The 17,391-nt window shown below is 48.0% G+C and overlaps 1 protein-coding gene across 1 annotated transcript; it reads left to right on the forward strand.

Moving 5' to 3' along the window:
- Positions 1-736: 736 nt before the first annotated feature.
- On the forward strand, positions 737-1,981 carry GPR25 (G protein-coupled receptor 25). Its single transcript, XM_017896452.1, has one exon. The coding sequence runs from the start codon at positions 812-814 to the stop codon at positions 1,895-1,897; it is 1,086 nt and encodes a 361-aa protein (XP_017751941.1). The 5' UTR covers positions 737-811; the 3' UTR covers positions 1,898-1,981.
- The last annotated feature ends 15,410 nt before the right edge of the window (positions 1,982-17,391 follow it).

The raw sequence follows: 17,391 nt of genomic DNA on the forward strand, positions 1-17,391 counted from the left end.
AGAAGAGGCAGATGTGAATCCCAGGCTTGGCCCCTGTCCAGCAGGATGATCTGACTACACCCCTTCCTAGATGCCTTAAACCCTTCCACGTCGCTTCATGAGGACCTGATTGGGTCAGAGAAGCCACTAACAGGGTGAGACATAAGCCCCACATTTCAGGATGCTAACAACGGCTTGAGTGCCCAGGGCGGGCTCCCCGACCCACCCAGATCTGCTGTGTCCCGGCAGTGGACTCTTTCCTAGGGAACAGGTGGATTTGGGGTGGGGCGTGCCTTAGGCCCCATACTCATAAAATCCCCTGTCTTCTCCCCTCTAAAACAGAGAAAACAGCAGCCAGCGGGTGCAGGTGGGAAGGGGTGAGGTGGAGGCTGAGAAGAGATTAGGGCTCTCGGGCACCCACCACCTCTTGCAACACGACCCTGAGACAGTGGGACAAGTATCCCAATTTCACGAACAAAGAAACTGAGCAACTAATACAGGAATGGGCCACGCTCCTACTGGGAGGCAGGGCAGGTCTCCCAGCCCTGAGGATTTTTCCTCCCAAGACTTAGTGGTGAAGCCCCTTTCGCCTGTCCCTGCCCTTACCTCTCGGGTCAGCCCCAAATCGGAGGCCACCATCTCTCCCACAGGAGCCTGCCCCTCCCACCCTATCCCCTCCTCCCTCCTGTCTTTCCTGCCCACCCATTTGCTCGAGCTGGGGTGGCAGGAAGGGAGGTGCACGGCACGGGCATGAAGAGCAAACCCCCTCCTGCTCAGAGCTGCTGCCGCCTGAGCCCAGGGCTGCACCCAGCGCAGGCCTCGTGGCCAGGCCATGGACCCCACAGAGCCCTGGAGCCCCAGCCCGGGGTCAGGGGCCTGGGACTACTCGGGGTTGGACGGCCTGGAGGAGCTGGAGCTGTGTCCGGCCGGGGACCTGCCCTTCGGCTACGTCTACATCCCTGCACTCTACCTGGCGGCCTTCGCCATGGGCCTGCTGGGCAACGCCTTCGTGATGTGGCTGCTGGTCGGGCGGCGCGGCCCACGGCGGCTAGTGGACACCTTCGTGCTGCACTTGGCGGCCGCTGACCTGGGTTTAGTGCTCACACTGCCGCTGTGGGCCGCGGCGGCGGCGCTAGGCGGCCGCTGGCCGTTCGGCGAGGGCCTCTGCAAGCTCAGCAGCTTCGCGCTGGCGGGCACGCGCTGCGCGGGCGCACTACTGCTGGCTGGCATGAGCATGGACCGCTACCTGGCCGTGGTGAAGCTGCTGGAGGCGCGGCCCTTGCGCACTCGTCGCTGCGCGCTGGCCTCGTGCTGCGGCGTCTGGGCCGTGGCGCTGCTGGCTGGCCTGCCCTCCCTGGTCTACCGGGGACTGCAGCCCCTGCCTGGGGGCCAGGGCAGCCAGTGCGGGGAGGAGCCCTCCCACACCTTCCAGGGCCTCAGCTTGCTGCTGCTGCTGCTGACCTTCGTGTTGCCCCTGGTCGTCACCCTCTTCTGCTACTGCCGCATCTCGCGCCGCCTGCGCCGGCCGCCGCACGTGGGTCGGGTCCGGAGGAACTCACTGCGCATCATCTTCGCTATCGAGAGCACGTTCGTGGGCTCCTGGCTGCCCTTCAGCGCCCTGCGGGCCGTCTTCCACCTGGCGCGTCTGGGGGCGCTGCCGCTGCCGTGCCCCCTGCTGCTGGCGCTGCGCTGGGGCCTCACCATCGCCACCTGCCTGGCCTTCGTCAACAGCTGCGCCAACCCGCTCATCTACCTCCTGCTGGACCGCTCATTCCGAGCCCGGGCGCTGGACGCGGCCTGCGGACGCACCGGCCGCCTGGCGCGAAGGATCAGCTCGGCCTCCTCGCTCTCCAGGGACGACAGTTCCGTGTTCCGTTGCCGGGCCCAGGCCGCGAACACTGCCTCGGCCTCCTGGTAGCTGCCCCGGGCTGCTGGAGGTGGGCGACAGCGGAGCACCGAGAGGAGGGGAGAGGTCCTGGGAGGGGACCCAGATGCGCCTGTTCTGGCGGCAGCAAACTGCTCCGGCCCGCATCGCATTGCCTCGCGCGCTGCCTGGACTCCCAGGGTCTCCTCCATCAGCTTCCCGGGAACCTCAGAGCAATTGAACTCCCCTAAACCAGGCTCCTGAGACTAGCTGTTCCCTCTCAGCCTGCAGGGTACAAGATAAGTGCTGTGAGATGGAGCAGACAGCAACTCGGAGACCCGCAGATTTACCAAGAAGACAGAAGGGAAGGGGGTTTCCTTCTCTGCCTCATTGGGAAGAGCACCGACCAGAAATCAAACCCAGACCCCCAAATGCCATTCTGGTTTCTGGCTGTGCTTTCTCCCGTCTCCCACAATAGCTTTTGCTTTCAGAGAAATACCTTCTCCAAGTCAGACCCTCTGCCCTTCTCACTCACAAAACCCTGGTGTTGAATCTGGTGACCCTTCTCCCCCTATGAAGCGGTAGGACTCACCTGGAAGTTGTTCTGGTCTTTCCCTCTCAACAGAAGGTCCTGAAATCGCTCACCAGGCGTTTCTTAAGGTCTCCATCACTCGAAATCTTCTCTGTGAATTCATCTTTCTCAATAAACAAACAATCTTGCTAGCCCTGTCTTCACACTCGTCTTTACTTGCTCAGTGGGAGTGAAATGCATATCAGGAGGCGGGTCGCACACTGGGTGAGACAAAACTCAACACAGTAGTTGAGGTTGATCTCAGGATGATGAGGATTTGGGGTGGTGTCTGGGAGCATGAGAGCTGGCTGCACTCTGCAGGTGCAGTAATCCCACAGGAGGAAGCAAATCATTTATTCTTATTATTTTTAAGGACATGTCACATTTTGAAAGTTACAGAAAGAAAATATATTTATGTAAGGGCATCTGCCAGCCGGGTGTCACTTCCAAAAGAAGATGTGTCATTTTGGATTTTCAAATATATACCAGACCTTTTTTTTTTTTCTATCTTCTTTTTTCAGAACTTCCAGTATGAACTATGGGGATTAGCCATTTTCTGACTCTGTCATTTCTCCTTTGAGGTTTCTGTAGGGTTTGGAAATTCACTGTTTATACTTTTGATTTAAGAGGATTTGGCCTAAAGACATTTCAGTCAGTGTACATCCTAGCCAGATCCCCACAGGCCAGTCTTGATGTTGCAAGCTCTGGGGGAAAGAGAGGGTATGCACGCGGATAAGCACCTCAGTGCTAGGTTGGATCAGAAGCCTGGCATTCTGTCGCAGGCTATCCATCCCATCCCCCCGTCAAATACCCCTGTATTCTCTTCAGCATTTGGAGCTGCTGAATTAGAGCAGATTGAACATCGGGTCTCCTAGGTCAGCCTGCCAAAAAGTGCATTTCTGCATGTTCCTCCCATATACTCCAAGAGAGGCAAGCCTTGCAGCCTGTGAGGTCATCTCTGCCAGCAGGACACATTTCAGGCACTTTGGTGTTTGAGAGCTCAGTTAAGTCTCGGCACTTCTTATCCTCACTATTGCTCTCTGAGGCAAGAAATTATTTTTTCATGGGGCTGAGACCCCAGAATTTTCAGGGCAGGGAAGCTGACTCTGATCTGGGTTTGTGTGTAACAAGATCTCAGAATACAGAGGAGGGACTTTTCCAGGCTATTGGGACTGAGTCCCCACATCCACCCCTGCCAGGTTGCTGCTTCTGACTTACCGACTAGTTGAGTTCCCTGAAAACAGACGGGAAGAAAGAAGGCTTCTCCATGCCCTGGTGGGTTTTTGGCTCCCCTCTTGCAGTAGCTATTGAAACTCAACATTCCCCTCCTGCTGTGGAACTCTGTGCGATGTGGAGAGACAGTTTCCGCCCTTTGTTTGAGTAGTTCATGGAATTGATCTACCATGTGTCCTTTGGAAATTTTCCCTTAAATACAGACAAAAATGAAAGAGGATCAGTGAGCTCCCATCTCCTACTGGGGAAGATGAGGCTCAGATTCAGCAGGGAACTGGTTAAAGGAGCATTCCCGCATATGTGACTGGTGGGAGTAGATTCCTTTAGAAAGCAATTGTCAGTCTTTATGAAGAGCTTTAAAACTTTTCACATCCTATTTCTTTAAAATGTTTATACCCTTCGACCCTGTAGTTTTGCTTCTGCCATTCTCTTCTAATGCAACAGTACTAAATCTAAATTTTAACGTTTCTGCACTGATTTATAGAAGGTTTTTTGTTTTGTTTTTGTTTGTTGTTTCTTTGAGACAGGGTCTTGCTCTATCGCCCAGGCTGGAGTGCAGTGGCGCTATCTCTGCTCACTGCAACCTCCACCTCCTGGGTTCAAGCGATTCTCCTGTCTCAGTCTCCCAAGTAGCTGGGAATACAGGCATGCACCACCACGCCCAGCTAACTTTTTGTATTTTAGTAGAGATGGGGTTTCATCGTGTTAACCAGAATGGTCTTGATCTCCTGACCTCGTGATCCGCCCACCTTGGCCTCCCAAAGTTCTGGGACTCCAGGCGTGAGGCACTGCACCCGGCGGCTGAGTTGTAGAAGTTTTTAAAGAGTTAAACCTAAAAGGAAACAACTTTAAATGTCCAACAATAGTGTAATGTCTTTATTAAGACGAATGACTATTATGCAAATTTAAGATGTTCTTTAAAGAGAGATTGAAAACTGCTGACAATAACTTAAAAGGGAAAAAAAGGTAAAACTGTATCTGTTAAACGCCTCCACACGCTTCAAGTCTGGAGGATGTAAAATGGTTAGCACTGGTTTTGTTAAGTAAAACAACATGCTTCATAGTCCTTTTGATAAAAAATGATCTTTTGCTCTTTTATTTCTCATAGCTCAAGTTTTGAACACTATATCTTTTTTCTCTAGGTGCTAACTAACGGAATGCTGTCGATTTATTTCTTTGCTTCTTGCTTGTCTCTCCTGTCAGAATGCGAGCTCCATGCATGTAGACAGTTTTGTCTGTTGGTTCAAGGCTGTGTTCCCAGTGCCTGGAACATGCCTGCACATCTCAGGCACTCACTACCTACCTATTGAATGAATGATCATCAGGACCATGTCATGATATGAAATAATGTCATAGAATGTGAAGAGTAAAAGGAAGGCTATTGCATTTTATGTATAACAGCTATGTTTTATTAAAGGACTTGCAAAAAAAGGCTAGGAAGAAATACAATAATCATTAATGATAATGATTGTGTTAGAGTAAGTGGATTTTAGATCCTTTTTTCCCCTCCATTTCTTTACTTTTAAATTTTCTATGAACTTTTTTTTTTGAGACAGAGTCTTCTCATGCAATCACAGCTCACTGCAGCCTCAACCTCCTGGCCTCAAGCGATCCCCCCACCTTGGCCTCCCAAGGTTTGCTAGGATTACAGGCATGAACCACTGTGCCTGGGTTTATAAGCTCCTTCCTTCCTTCCTTTTTTTTTTTTTTTTTGAGACAGAGTCTCACTCTGTCACCCAGGCTGAAGTACAATGATGGGATCTCGGCTCACTGCAGCCTCCGACTCCTGGGTTCAAACAATTCTCCTGCTCCAGCCTCCCAAGTAGCCTGGATTACAGGCGCCCACCAATTTTTAAAATATTTTCAGGAGAGACAGGGTTTCCCCATGTTGGCCAGACTGGTCTTGAACTCCTGACCTCAGGTGATCCACCCGTCTCAGCCTCCCAAAGTGCTGGGATTACAGGCGTGAGCCACCATGCCTGGCCCCCTATAAACTTCTTTTAAAGGGCAGTTAACAAATAGCAGCAAGCTACCAAAGCACTGGAGCTCAGTAACAAGCTGCCTGTCCTTGGCTACTTCGCTTAAACTTCTTGAGCCTCACTTTCTTCATCTAAAGGATGAAGATGATAATGTCTCCTCAGGCTGCCTCACAGATCAAAGGAAATAATCTTGAAAGTACTTTGTAAGCTGTGGTGTTTTAGACAAACATACTGCAGGAGTTTTAGACAACATACCCTCAAGATTAGCTTGTTCCAGGCCGGGCTACCCCCTCCCCATCCTTGTAGCCATGGAGAGGAGACGGGTGGAGCTGCTCTGGGTTTTCAAAAGGTCAGCATCTGGGCTAAGGCTGGGTGCACTGGCTGTGTGTGATTCTGATTTGCTTCTTGTGACTAATTCTGGGCTTCCTCCTCACCTCTGTCAACCCCATGGGTGCTTTCTTGGGGCACAGTGTGGGAACCCAGGGCACTTGGGTTGATGAGTGATTTGGGGAGTTCAGCAGAGTGGCAGAGCTCCAAGGGTGGCATTTGGTGATATGACTCAGCCCCATACCACTCTGAAGGCAGAGTGAGGACTCTGGACATTTGTGAGTACGTCTTGCTTGTTAGAACTTACTGGGTCTAACTCCCTGTCCTACCTGGGCCAAGTGGCCACAAGACGTACTTATCCCATCATCCCTAGCCTCAGTCAAAAGGGGCAAATGATGAAAAGACTGGGAAATGCTTGGGATATGAGAGGAAAGGAGAAAGCAATGATGTGAAATCACCCTTCCTCTTCATCATCATGAAATCAAAAAGTATTTATTGAGTGTGTAATTACATCTTCAATGAAAGTGGGTACTGCCTGAAGTTCATATTTACATCCATCACAGGGCTTTAAGGCCAGAAGCTCATTTTGTCCATTATGAGAATGAGGAGACTGAGGGCCAGAGATGGGAGTCGCTTAAGGTAATAATCACCACTTATACCTGTGTAGCATATTGCAATTTTTTTTTTTTTGAGACAGAGTCTCTCTGTGTCACCCAGGCTGGAGTGCAGTGACACGATCTCAGCTCACTACAACCTCTGCCTCCAGGGTTCAAGCGATTCACCTGCCTCAGCCTTCCAAGTAGCTGGGATTACAGGCACACACCACCATGTCCAGCTAATGTTTGTATTTTCAGTAGAGACAGGGTTTCACCATGTTGGCCAGGTTGGTCTCAAACTCCTGAGCTCAAGTGATCCACCTGCCTCGGTTTCCCAAAGTGCTGGGATTACAAGCATGGGCCACCACACCCAGTTGCAAATTTTTTAAAAGCAGGCTGGCCATGGTAGCTCACATCTATAATCCTAGCACTTTGGGAGGCTGAGGTGGGAAGATCGCTTGAGCTCAGCAGTTGGAGACTGGTCTGGGCATCATAGTGAGACCCTGTCTCTAAAAAACTTAAAAATGGCCGGGTGCAGTGGTTCATGTCTGTAATCCCAGCACGTTGGGAGGCCAAGGTGGGCAGATCACCTGAGGCCAAGGGTACGAGATCAGCCTGGCCAACATGGTGAAACCCTGACTCTACTAAAAATACAAAAAAACTAGCCGGGCCTGGTGTCAGGTGCCTGTAATCCCAGCTACTTGGGACGCTGAGGCAGGAGAATTGCTTGAGGTGGGGAGGCGGAGGCTGCAGTGAGCTGAGGTCACACCACTACACTCCAGTCTGGGCAACAAGAGCAAAACTCTGCCTGAAAAAAAAAAAAAGACAAAGAAAACAAAATAAATTTGTCAGTTTCGTGTCTGCCCAACTTAAAAAGAAAATATTTACTATCTTGTTATATTATTTCAAAGACAAAAACCTTGTATACATAATATCTCATTACAATATCCCTCTGAAGTAGGTGTCAAGATAATAGCTAATATTTACCGAGCACAGATGAGAGGCTCTGAGCTAAAGTTCTTACTTTATATATATATTTATATAATATTACTAATCCTCACAATAACTTTATGGGGTATATAATATTACTGTTTCTGTTCTACAATTTAAAAAATGAGTTCTGGAGAGTTTATATAACTTGCCCAAAGCATCTTGCCTAAAGAACCTATATTACTATCCCCATTTTAGATAGGAGAGTTAGAACTCCAAGAGCTCGGTTGACTTGGCAGGATCACACACACAGGGCAGGGTTGAAAATTGTTGCTTCCTGGGTCACAGCTCAACCCACCTTCCATCTTCCACCAGTTTTCTAGTGCCCAGCTAACCTGTTTCTCACTAACTGGTACTAAACCAAGTGTGCCAGAGTCAAGGCTGTTGCCCAGCGTGGAAATTACCCCACTTCTGTTCTCAAAAAATCAGAATCCCTGTCCTATGGACATGGACAGTAAATTGTTGGGGCATCGGATTGAGAGAGAAATGGGGCTCTTCCCAGGGTTGCTAGGGGCAGGACTGGGGAGAAACCCACCAACCTCAGGGTTGCCTGGTAGTCCCAGCAGTGAGTGAGAGAGCTGGGGGAAAATGGGCTGGGCTTCAATGGGCACAGACCTCAGACAACAGCTGCCAGTGTCTGGGTGGAGACTGTGGTTTGCTCTGGGAGATGTACTAGACAAGGGGTGATTAATTGCTACCCTGCTCTGAAAATGACTGTCTTCATGCTGTGCATGCGACCATTTCTTTCTCTGCTCTGCTTCTGAACAACCTAAAGCAAGCAGACTGTGCCATGGGCTGCTCTTATTCTGGGTCCCACAAACACAGAGTGGCAGGATAAGGAAGGTCACAGGGCACTCTGAATTCCGTTTCTTTGTAGTCAAAGCCTTATTCTTTATATAGCCAATTGTCCCAAATCTTCTTAGGTTTCTTTTTATTTTCTTTTCTTTTTCTAAGAGGTGGGGTCTTGCTCTGTTGTCCAGGCTGGAGAGAGTGGTGCAATCATAGCTCACTGCAGGCTCGAAATTCCAGGCTTAAGCCATACTCGCGCCTCAGCCCAAGTAGCTGGGACCACAGGCACACACACACACACCATCATCACGCCCGGCTAATTTTTAAAAAATTTGTTTTGTAGACATGGGGTCTCTCCATCTTGCTCAGGCTGGTCTCAAACTCTGGGGCTCAAGCCATCCTCCCACCTTGGCCTCCCAAAATGCTGGGATTACAGGTATGAGCCACTGTGTCAAGCCTTTTCAGGTTTAAATTTCTAAAATTATTATTATCATAAAGAGAGAAAATATAATATTAAGAGTGAACTAACTCAAGATCCTGCACCCTAATTGCAATAATTTTCATTTTTGCCCATCCTCTCAACCCTTCTCCACATGGTCACATTTTACATTGCTGTGATCATGTCATGTTCAGCTCTATTATTTTGCAGAACATATTGTAAACATTTTCCTGTGCCACTATATAGATTTCATAGTTGTCATTTTTAAAGGCATCATTCAGTGTATAGACCACAGTGTAACTAACCATTCTTCCGTGATTAGACATTTATGTTGCTCAGGAACCTCTGCTTTTATAAATATACCGTAACAAACATCATTTCTATCTAGTTTGGGGCTAATTTTGAGTGTCTGTTTCAAACTGAAAAAATTCCCCTACATCCATCACCTTCTTTTGGGTTCTTCCCCCTCACCACCCTGTGTGATTCTATCACCTGTTATGTTCTTTCTCCTTCGAAAGATTGAAACCTCCTCAAAAGCAGTAGCTGTGGACTTGTGGAAAATGCATTTTGAAAAGAAATAGAGCGCACTAGGCTGGGCACGGTGGCTCATGCCTGTAATCCCAGCACTTTGGGAGGCCAAGGCAAGCAGATCACGAGGTCAGGAGATCTAGACCATCCTGGCTAACACGGTGAAACACCGTCTCTACTAAAAAAATACAAAAAATTAGCTGGGTGTGGTGGTGGGCGCCTGTAGTCCCAGCTACTCTGGAGGCTGAGGCAGGAGAATGGCATGAACCCGGGAGGTGCAGTTTGCAGTGAGCTGAGATCGCGCCACTGCACTCCAGCCTGGGTGACAGAGCGAGACTCCCACTCAAAAAAAANAAAAAAAAGCATACTTTTTTTTTTAGTGTAAGTGCTTCTTAGTAACCATATATAGGCATTCAGGGCACAAACTCCAGTGCCACTAGCTGAGTTCAAGTTCCAGCTCTGCTTCTCACCGTCTTTGAGATCTTAGGTAAGTTATTCACTTACTTTTCCCCTTAGGATCCTCCTCAGATCACAGGAGGAGGGGATGATACTTCTTAAATCATAGAGTTTGTGAGAGGGTGAAATGTGTTGACTATGACTGTCTGGCACATATTAAGATTAAGCATTCTATGTTTGCTATAAATTTAGGAGTAAAATTGAATTCTACCGTGGTTGTGGATTTCTCTTCTCTCTCTTTTTTTTTTTTTTTTTTTTTGAGACTGTGTCTCACTCTGTTGCCCAGGATGGAGTGCAGTGGCGCGATCTTAGCTCACTGCAACCTCTGCCTCCTAGGTTCAAGCAATTCTCCTGCCTCAGCCTCCTGAGAAGTTGGGATTATAGCCGCCCACCACCACGCCCGGCTAATTTTTTGTACTTATAGTAAGGTCAGGGTTTCACTGTGTTGGCCAGGCTGGACTCAAACTCCTGACCTCAGGTGAACCACCTGCCTTGGCCTCCCAAAATGCTGAGATTACAGGTGTAAATTACTGCACCTGGCTGGATTTCTCTTCTTAAATTCAGTGATTCAACAAACTTTCATTTTGCATTACTACTGTGCCAGGTAGGGTGCAAGACTGTGGGGCTACAGAAATGAAAAAGATGGCCGGGCCTGGTGGCTTACCCCTGTAATCCCAGCACTTTGGGAGGCTGAGGCAAGCGGATCACAAGGTCAGGAGTTCGAGACCAACCTGACCAATATGGTGAAACCCTGTCTCTACTAAAAATAGAAAAATTAGCCGGGTGTGGCGGTGGGCGACTGTAGTCCCAGCTACTCAGGAGGCTGAGACAGGAGAATTGCTGGAACCCGGGAGGTGAAGGTTGCAGTGAGCCGAAATCATGCCATTGCACTTCAACCTCTGTCTCAAAAAAAAAAAAAAAAAAAAAAAAAGAAAGAAAGAAAGAAAGAAAAAAGAAAAAAGAAATGAAAAGATTCCCAGCTTTCCTACAGAGCAACCATGAATAATTTGTCTTCATCCCACACCGAAAAGAAATGTAAAATGTGGGCTTGTGTGGATCTTTTGTTTTGGGTAAAATATTATTTTCCCTTTCTTATCTCTTTTCTCGAAATTAAAACCATGCGGCAAATCGGTTGCTTTTGTATATCTTTGATTTGTGGGGATCAGTTGGTCAGTGTGTCCCCCCAGTGAAAGACTGTGAGGAGACCCAGGACACTTTGTCTCTCTGTCTGGAAATTTCCTACCGGAGCCCAGAGTGCTCTCTGAAATGAGTGAGGCTATGTGCTTAATCCACAGCGATAGTTTTGTGGCGGTGCTACCTACAGACAAGGCCCCAGCACTGGGTGGGGGTTGGATAAGGAAACCTCTCTGATCCCTGTCAGCCCAAAGGTCCCCAAATCCTATGACTGTAGCCCTAGCCTGTTCTCTAGAGACTTGTCTAGTTTATTGCTTAAAATTATTATTTAACATTTAATAAAATGGACCCATCAAAAGACTAGAAGCAGACATTCATCAATTAAAGATCAAACAATCAGGCAAAACAATTTAAAAAACCCATCCATTACTATGAACAAGCCCATCAATAGGAGATCAAAGAAAGAAATAACTGACAGCACTTATGCAAGTAAAATACACTTATCAGCCCACTTAATACATACTTTGTGACATGTAAGAGCCTGATTCTATGTGGTCCTGTACCAAGAGAGATATGTGCACACATACTTTATGCATTCTCAGAGGTTACAGTCTAAGGAAGACAACAGAGCAGAATTGGCAGAGGGCTCTCCAGAATGCGGTACTAATAGAGAAGTTATTTTTAATATGTAATAAATCAGTACGGGTGTCTTTATGGGTTTTTCTCATGTCACAAGCTGAATTTGGAAGCTAGATCAGTAAGAAGGTAATTGATCACACCTTATGAAGTTTATTGCTTTTTAACAGTAAAACTCGTTTTAGTAGAAATAGCAAATCGCCTTTTGCAACCTCTAATAAAATAATTGATTCAGGAAAAGATCATCAACGGCTGCTGAAACCATTGGGTGAGAGGCAAGATGTCAACATGTCGCCCCACAGATTACTTCCCAATGAGAAGGGGGAAAATGCAAAATGATGATGGAGGGGTCAGGCTGTTACCATCTGAACCCACTGATCTACTTAGCATTGCTAAAAGAGGACAAACAGACATGACGTGCTTCAGAGTAGGAGCAGGATGAAGCACCCAGCACCACCTGTGAGGTACTTCCCAGAAAATGATAAACCTGAATCTATGCAAGCCTTTGGTGCTAATTTCCATGTTTTAGGAAACATAGGGGTTAGGAGGAGTTAAATGACAACGTGAGGACACAGACAGATAAAACAGAATTTAGGACATTTCATGAGACAACTGACCCAATTTCTTTAAACAAGTCACTGACCTGATTTTAAAAGTTGGAGGTTGCAGGGCAGGGAACGATACCAGATTAAAAGAACCAAATGCCATGTGTAGATCTTACTGGATCTAGATACAACCAAAGCAAAATTTTGTTTTATTTTTTTGAGACAGGGCCTCACTCTGTTGCCCAGGCTGGAGTGCAATGGTGGGATCTCAGCTCACTGTAACCTTGACCTCCCTGGGCTCAGGTGATCCTCCCACCTCAGCCTCCCAGGTAACTGGAATTATAGGAGTGTGCTACCACACCCGGCTAAGTTTTGTATTTTTTGTAGAGACAGGGTTTCTCCATATTGCCCAGGCTGGTCTTGAAGTCCTGAGCTCAAGCATGGAGGCCAGCCCAGGCCTCCCAAAGTGCTGGGATTACAGGTGTGAGCCACTGTTTCTGGGCTCACCAACTTTAAAAGACAGTATGAGGACAACTGGGGAACTTGGAATATAACTGGGTATTAGGTGATATTAAGAAGTGATTGTGATAATGGTCAAGCGATCATATAAGAAAAATGTCCAATTATTTTTAGAGATACATTCTGAAACATTTATTAGTCATATGTCACCATGCCTGGGATTTTCTTTAAGATATTTTACTAAAGAAAAAAATAGTCCCGGTGCAGTGGCTCATACCTGTAATCCCAGCACTTTGGGAGGCCGAGGCAAATGGATTGCTTGAGCTTGGAAGCTCGAGACCAGCCTGGGCAACAAAGTGAGACCCTATCTCTACAAAAAATATAAAAATTAGCCGGGCGTGGTAGCGCATGCCTGTGGTCCCAGCTACTCGGGAGGCTGAGGTGGGAGGACGGCTTGAGCCTGGGAGGCAGAGGTTGAAGTGAGCTGAGATCGTGCCACTGTCATCGAGCCTGGGCAACAGAGCCAGATCCTGTCTGAAAACAACAACAGCAACAACAGAAAAATAAATAAATAAAATAAAAGGAAATAAAGAAAAAACTATAAAAAAGAAAAAATAATATAGGGAAATGTTAATCTTTACTAAATATACTAAATGTAGGTGATGGGTAAATGGGAGTTCATTCCATAGAACTGACTTTTCTACTGAGCCCCGTCTCACCACTGCCCGAGCCCTCAGAGCTATGAGAGCACCTACAACACTTTGGTGCACACATTTTTGAACAAATGAATGAAACTGCATTGACCTAAATGAACCAATTGCAGAGGAGTGTGGACGAGCGTGGGTTGGGGGCAGAGCTCTGAGGAGAGATGGGGAGGAGGTCACACATAGCTGGGTTTATGGAACATTTCAATGGATTTAGACAGCATCTGACCTCAATTAAAACCCTCCTTTCTTCAAAAACACACTCCTTTCTCATCACTTTGAGTATTTTAAGACAAGGCAAAGGTATGAGGTACTAATTTGTTTTTATATAACGCATGCCAAGGCCATAGGCCTAGGCCTGATCACAGGGGGAGATTGGCCTTTTGAGGCCTCAAGTTGTTAAACCACAGGAAGTGGAACTTGGTCGCCAGTAAACAGATTTGGACCATTTAATTTGTAATTATCATGAGTAAATACTATCTTGTTTTTCCTGGGGGTTGGGTGTGAGGAAGAAGCAAAACTTAAAAAAAAAAAAAAAAAAAAAAAAAATTTGGAAATTTGAAAAACATCTTTTTAAAAAAAAAAACCCTGCCATTTTATTGGGTGCTTACTATGTGCAAAGCACAATGCTCAAAAGCATTTTATCTGCATGATTTCATTATCCTCACCACAGTCATGTGAGTGGGTCCTCTCATGCCCATTTTACAGATGAAGAAACTGAGGCCATCTGACTACAAAACACATATTTTAAAAGTTTTCCCCAAATTATGTACCTGAGCCGGGCACTTAACATTCACAGGGTAAATTGATTAAAAAGCCCCAAATGGATCAGGTGCTATTTATTTATTTATTTATTTTTAGATGGAGTCTTGTTCTGTCGTCCAGGCTGGAGTGCTGTGGTGCAATCTTGGGCTCACTGCAACCTCTGCCTCCCAGGTTCAAGTGATTCTTATGCCTCAGCCTCCTGAGTAGCTGGGATTACAGGAGCCAGCCACCATGCCTGGCTAATTTTTGTATTTTTAGTAGAGATGAGGTTTCACCATGTTAGCCAGGCTAGTCTCAAACTCCTGACTTCAGGTGATCTGCCCGCCTTGGCCTCCCAAAGTGCTGAGGTTACAGGCGTGAGCCACTGTGCCCAGCCTGTCAGGTGCTATTTTAGAGGGCACCTCCGGCCCAAGGTCTTTGAAAAATGCAACTGTTATTAGTGGTATTAAATAAAATTTATTGGAGGTCATATGATTTGGACTGACCTCCTGCTCTAGGCTCAACAGAACAAACCAAAATGGTGTCACTTATGCTAAAGTTTCATGTCACCAAAATGAAACTAAATTGTTTATCTGATCTTCTAAGAAAACAGGAGAGAAAGATAGCAGCCAAATCCCCAGATAGGCCAGTTTGAGCCAGCATAAGAAGTCCCCTCTGCTTTAACCCTTACGAGGAAAGTTAATTGAAGTTGCGTGATGCTAACCAGCTGCTTTGTGTTCTGACTCTGCTTTCTTCAGCCCTTTTCCGCCTATAAAGCCAACCTCTTCTGCTCCGCTCATTGGAGCACTTTTTCTCAGCTTTTAGAGAAAAATGCTACCCAGCTTCATAAATCACAAATAAAAGCCAATTAGATCATTTAACTAAATTTGTCATAATTTTGTGTTTCGACAGAGGGACAATAATCATCCAGCCCTCAGACCCCCGTCATGGTGTCTTCACCTCCTGCCAGTGCTTCAGGCTTCCTGAGGTGCAGCCCAGCTGGGACCTGGAAATTCCCGACCCCACACACCACCGCCCACCGGGAAGGAAGCATGGACTGGCAACAAAGTGTCTTTACTGTGTGCCATCTGATTGCAAACAGAACTGGGCTTTCCAAGAGAAGCTGAGGAGGACAGTGGAGAGCTTTTATCTTGAACCTAGGAGGTGGAGGTTGTAGTGAGCCGAGATCACGCCACTGCACTCCAGCTTGGCGACAGAGCGAGACTCCGTCTCAAAAAAGAAGAAAGAAAAAAAAAGGAGCGAGAGAATGGCCACAGAGGCCAGGGCATTAGGGCTTGCTGGACCAGGGATGCTGCAGGGAGCTTGGGCTTGTGGTGAGAGAGGGGCCAGGTTTTACTCTCCCCAAAACAGGGGTCCAAGTCTCCCCAAGCAGGGCCACAGAAAGCGGGGAGTCCCAGGTTAAATTAGAGCCTCCTGGCCACCCCACTTCCCAATCTCTACCCCCCAGCACTTTCACCCTTAGGTTTTCTTCCTCGAGGGCACACAGAGGAGCAGACTTCTGGCAACTGTCGACCCCTGGGGGTCCTGCCCGGGAGAGCGAGTTACAAGCAGGGCAGAGGTCGGGGATAGCGCGTCAGGGGCCAGTGCTCTCCATGGGCAGTGCGAGGTCACGGGCCTGTGGTCTCTGAAATCTTCTGGGAGCCCAGGTGGCCAGGATAGAAGAGCTGAAGAGGAAGGGGGAGGAGGAAAGAGAGAGCGAAGGAAAAAAAAAAAGTGAAGAAAGAGAGGAGGCGGGTAGGTTAGGAAGAGGACCCTAACTCCCTGGAGAGGACCTGGGAACATTGAGAAACCAGCCCAGGATTGCTGGCCAGGAGGATGCTGGTGGGTCTCTGGGGAGCAGGCTCCTTTCACATCTCATGCAACTCAAGAGTCTGAGCACCAGGGATGGGCTTGCCCCGTCCTCCAAGCATCTCTCTAGATTCAGTATCCTGGACCCGTTTGGAGGGTTTTCTTCCTTTGAAGCAGCTGAGTGAGGCTCTCTGGCTGGACCTCCTAAGTCGGCTGTATGCGTTTCGCATAGCTGCTTACCTGCCTGCAGCCCACCCTGCACTCAATCAGTGGAGAAGGATCTGGTCCACAGAGGCCGAGGCCAATATAGGACAGTGCCCCTCCTGCACCTGCCTCTGGCTGCCAGCTGCAGGATGCGGTCAGAAGAGGAAGTGAGGCCTAGGCCCGAGTCATTCTGGGGTTTCCAGAGAGCTTCTCACTGAGGGCATTGACAGGGCACTGTCTGGGTCTAGGCAAGCCTCCCTCTCCTCATCCCGCCCCTGGAGCAAGGGTGAGGTGAAGGGGAGAGTGGGGAAGTTGAGCTTCCTCCCCCTCTTCCTCTGCCTGGCCAGGGGTCCTGAGGATTGCGAAGCTGGACCAGGATAGCTTCCTCCGGGCAGGGAGAGGGCTGAGTGCGTCCCTCTGCTGCGTAGGATGGTGCTTCAGGGTGCGCGCAGCTGCCCAGCTACCATGCAGCTTTTAGAGGCTCAGCTAAGGACATCCAACTCTGCTTCCCTTTCTCCTCCCCAGCAAGAACTTGAAGTTTTTCCCCACTTCCCTTCCACTTCCCAGAAAAGCCCATGTGACCGAAAATGCTTGCCCCTTCAGCCAAAGTGGGAAGGAGAGAGAGCTGATGGGGGCTTAGCGGCCTCTTCCAAATCGCAATTCCTTCATCCCCCTCCATGGGCTGAGCAGTCAGTTTCCAGTGAGGACTCTGGTTTGTGCGTCCATGATGCCTGCTTCTCAGGCCCTTGACCTCTTCCCTCCGCCTTTCACCCACTCTCACCCCACTGCCACAACAGGAGTCTAGACGCCATCGCCCTCACCTGCACTCTGCACTCCTGCCTGCCCATGCTTTCTCCCTACTCCAACCACTCACACGCCATTCATTTTCTAAAGGTCAGTCTGCCCAGTTCATCTCCTGGGTCAACATTTTTCAGCAGTGTGATGGTTAATTTTACATGTCAACTTGGCTAGGCTCAGTGCCCAGATATTTGGTTAAACTTTTTTTCAGATGTTTCTAGAAGGTGTTTTGTTGTTTTGTTTTGTGTGTGTGTGTTTTTAGATGGATTAACATTGAAATTAATAGACTTTGAGTAAAGCAGATTACCCTCCAATCTGTGGAAGGCCTGGTTGGAACAAAATCTGATCTCTCTGGAGCAAGAATAAATCCTGCCAGCAGGTTGCCTTCGAACTTGAACTCCAGCTCTTCCCTGGGTCTCCAGCCTGAGAGTCTATCCTGCAGATTCTAGACATGCCAGCTTTCACAATCCAATGAACCAGTTCCTTAAAAATTGATCAATCTCTCTCTTGTATTCTCTCTCTCTCGATATAGCTATCTATTTACCTATCTATACGTACACATCTTACTGGTTCTGTTTCTCGGAGAACACTGATTAATTCAAGTAGC

This window comes from Rhinopithecus bieti, unplaced genomic scaffold (assembly GCF_001698545.2).
Source record: "Rhinopithecus bieti isolate Rb0 unplaced genomic scaffold, ASM169854v2 scaffold_24392, whole genome shotgun sequence".
NCBI classification, from domain to species: Eukaryota; Metazoa; Chordata; class Mammalia; order Primates; family Cercopithecidae; genus Rhinopithecus; species Rhinopithecus bieti.

Bases quoted from the DNA above. Each gene is read 5' to 3' on its own strand.
- GPR25 (XM_017896452.1), top strand. From the start codon at position 812: ATGGACCCCACAGAGCCCTGGAGCCCCAGCCCGGGGTCAGGGGCCTGG.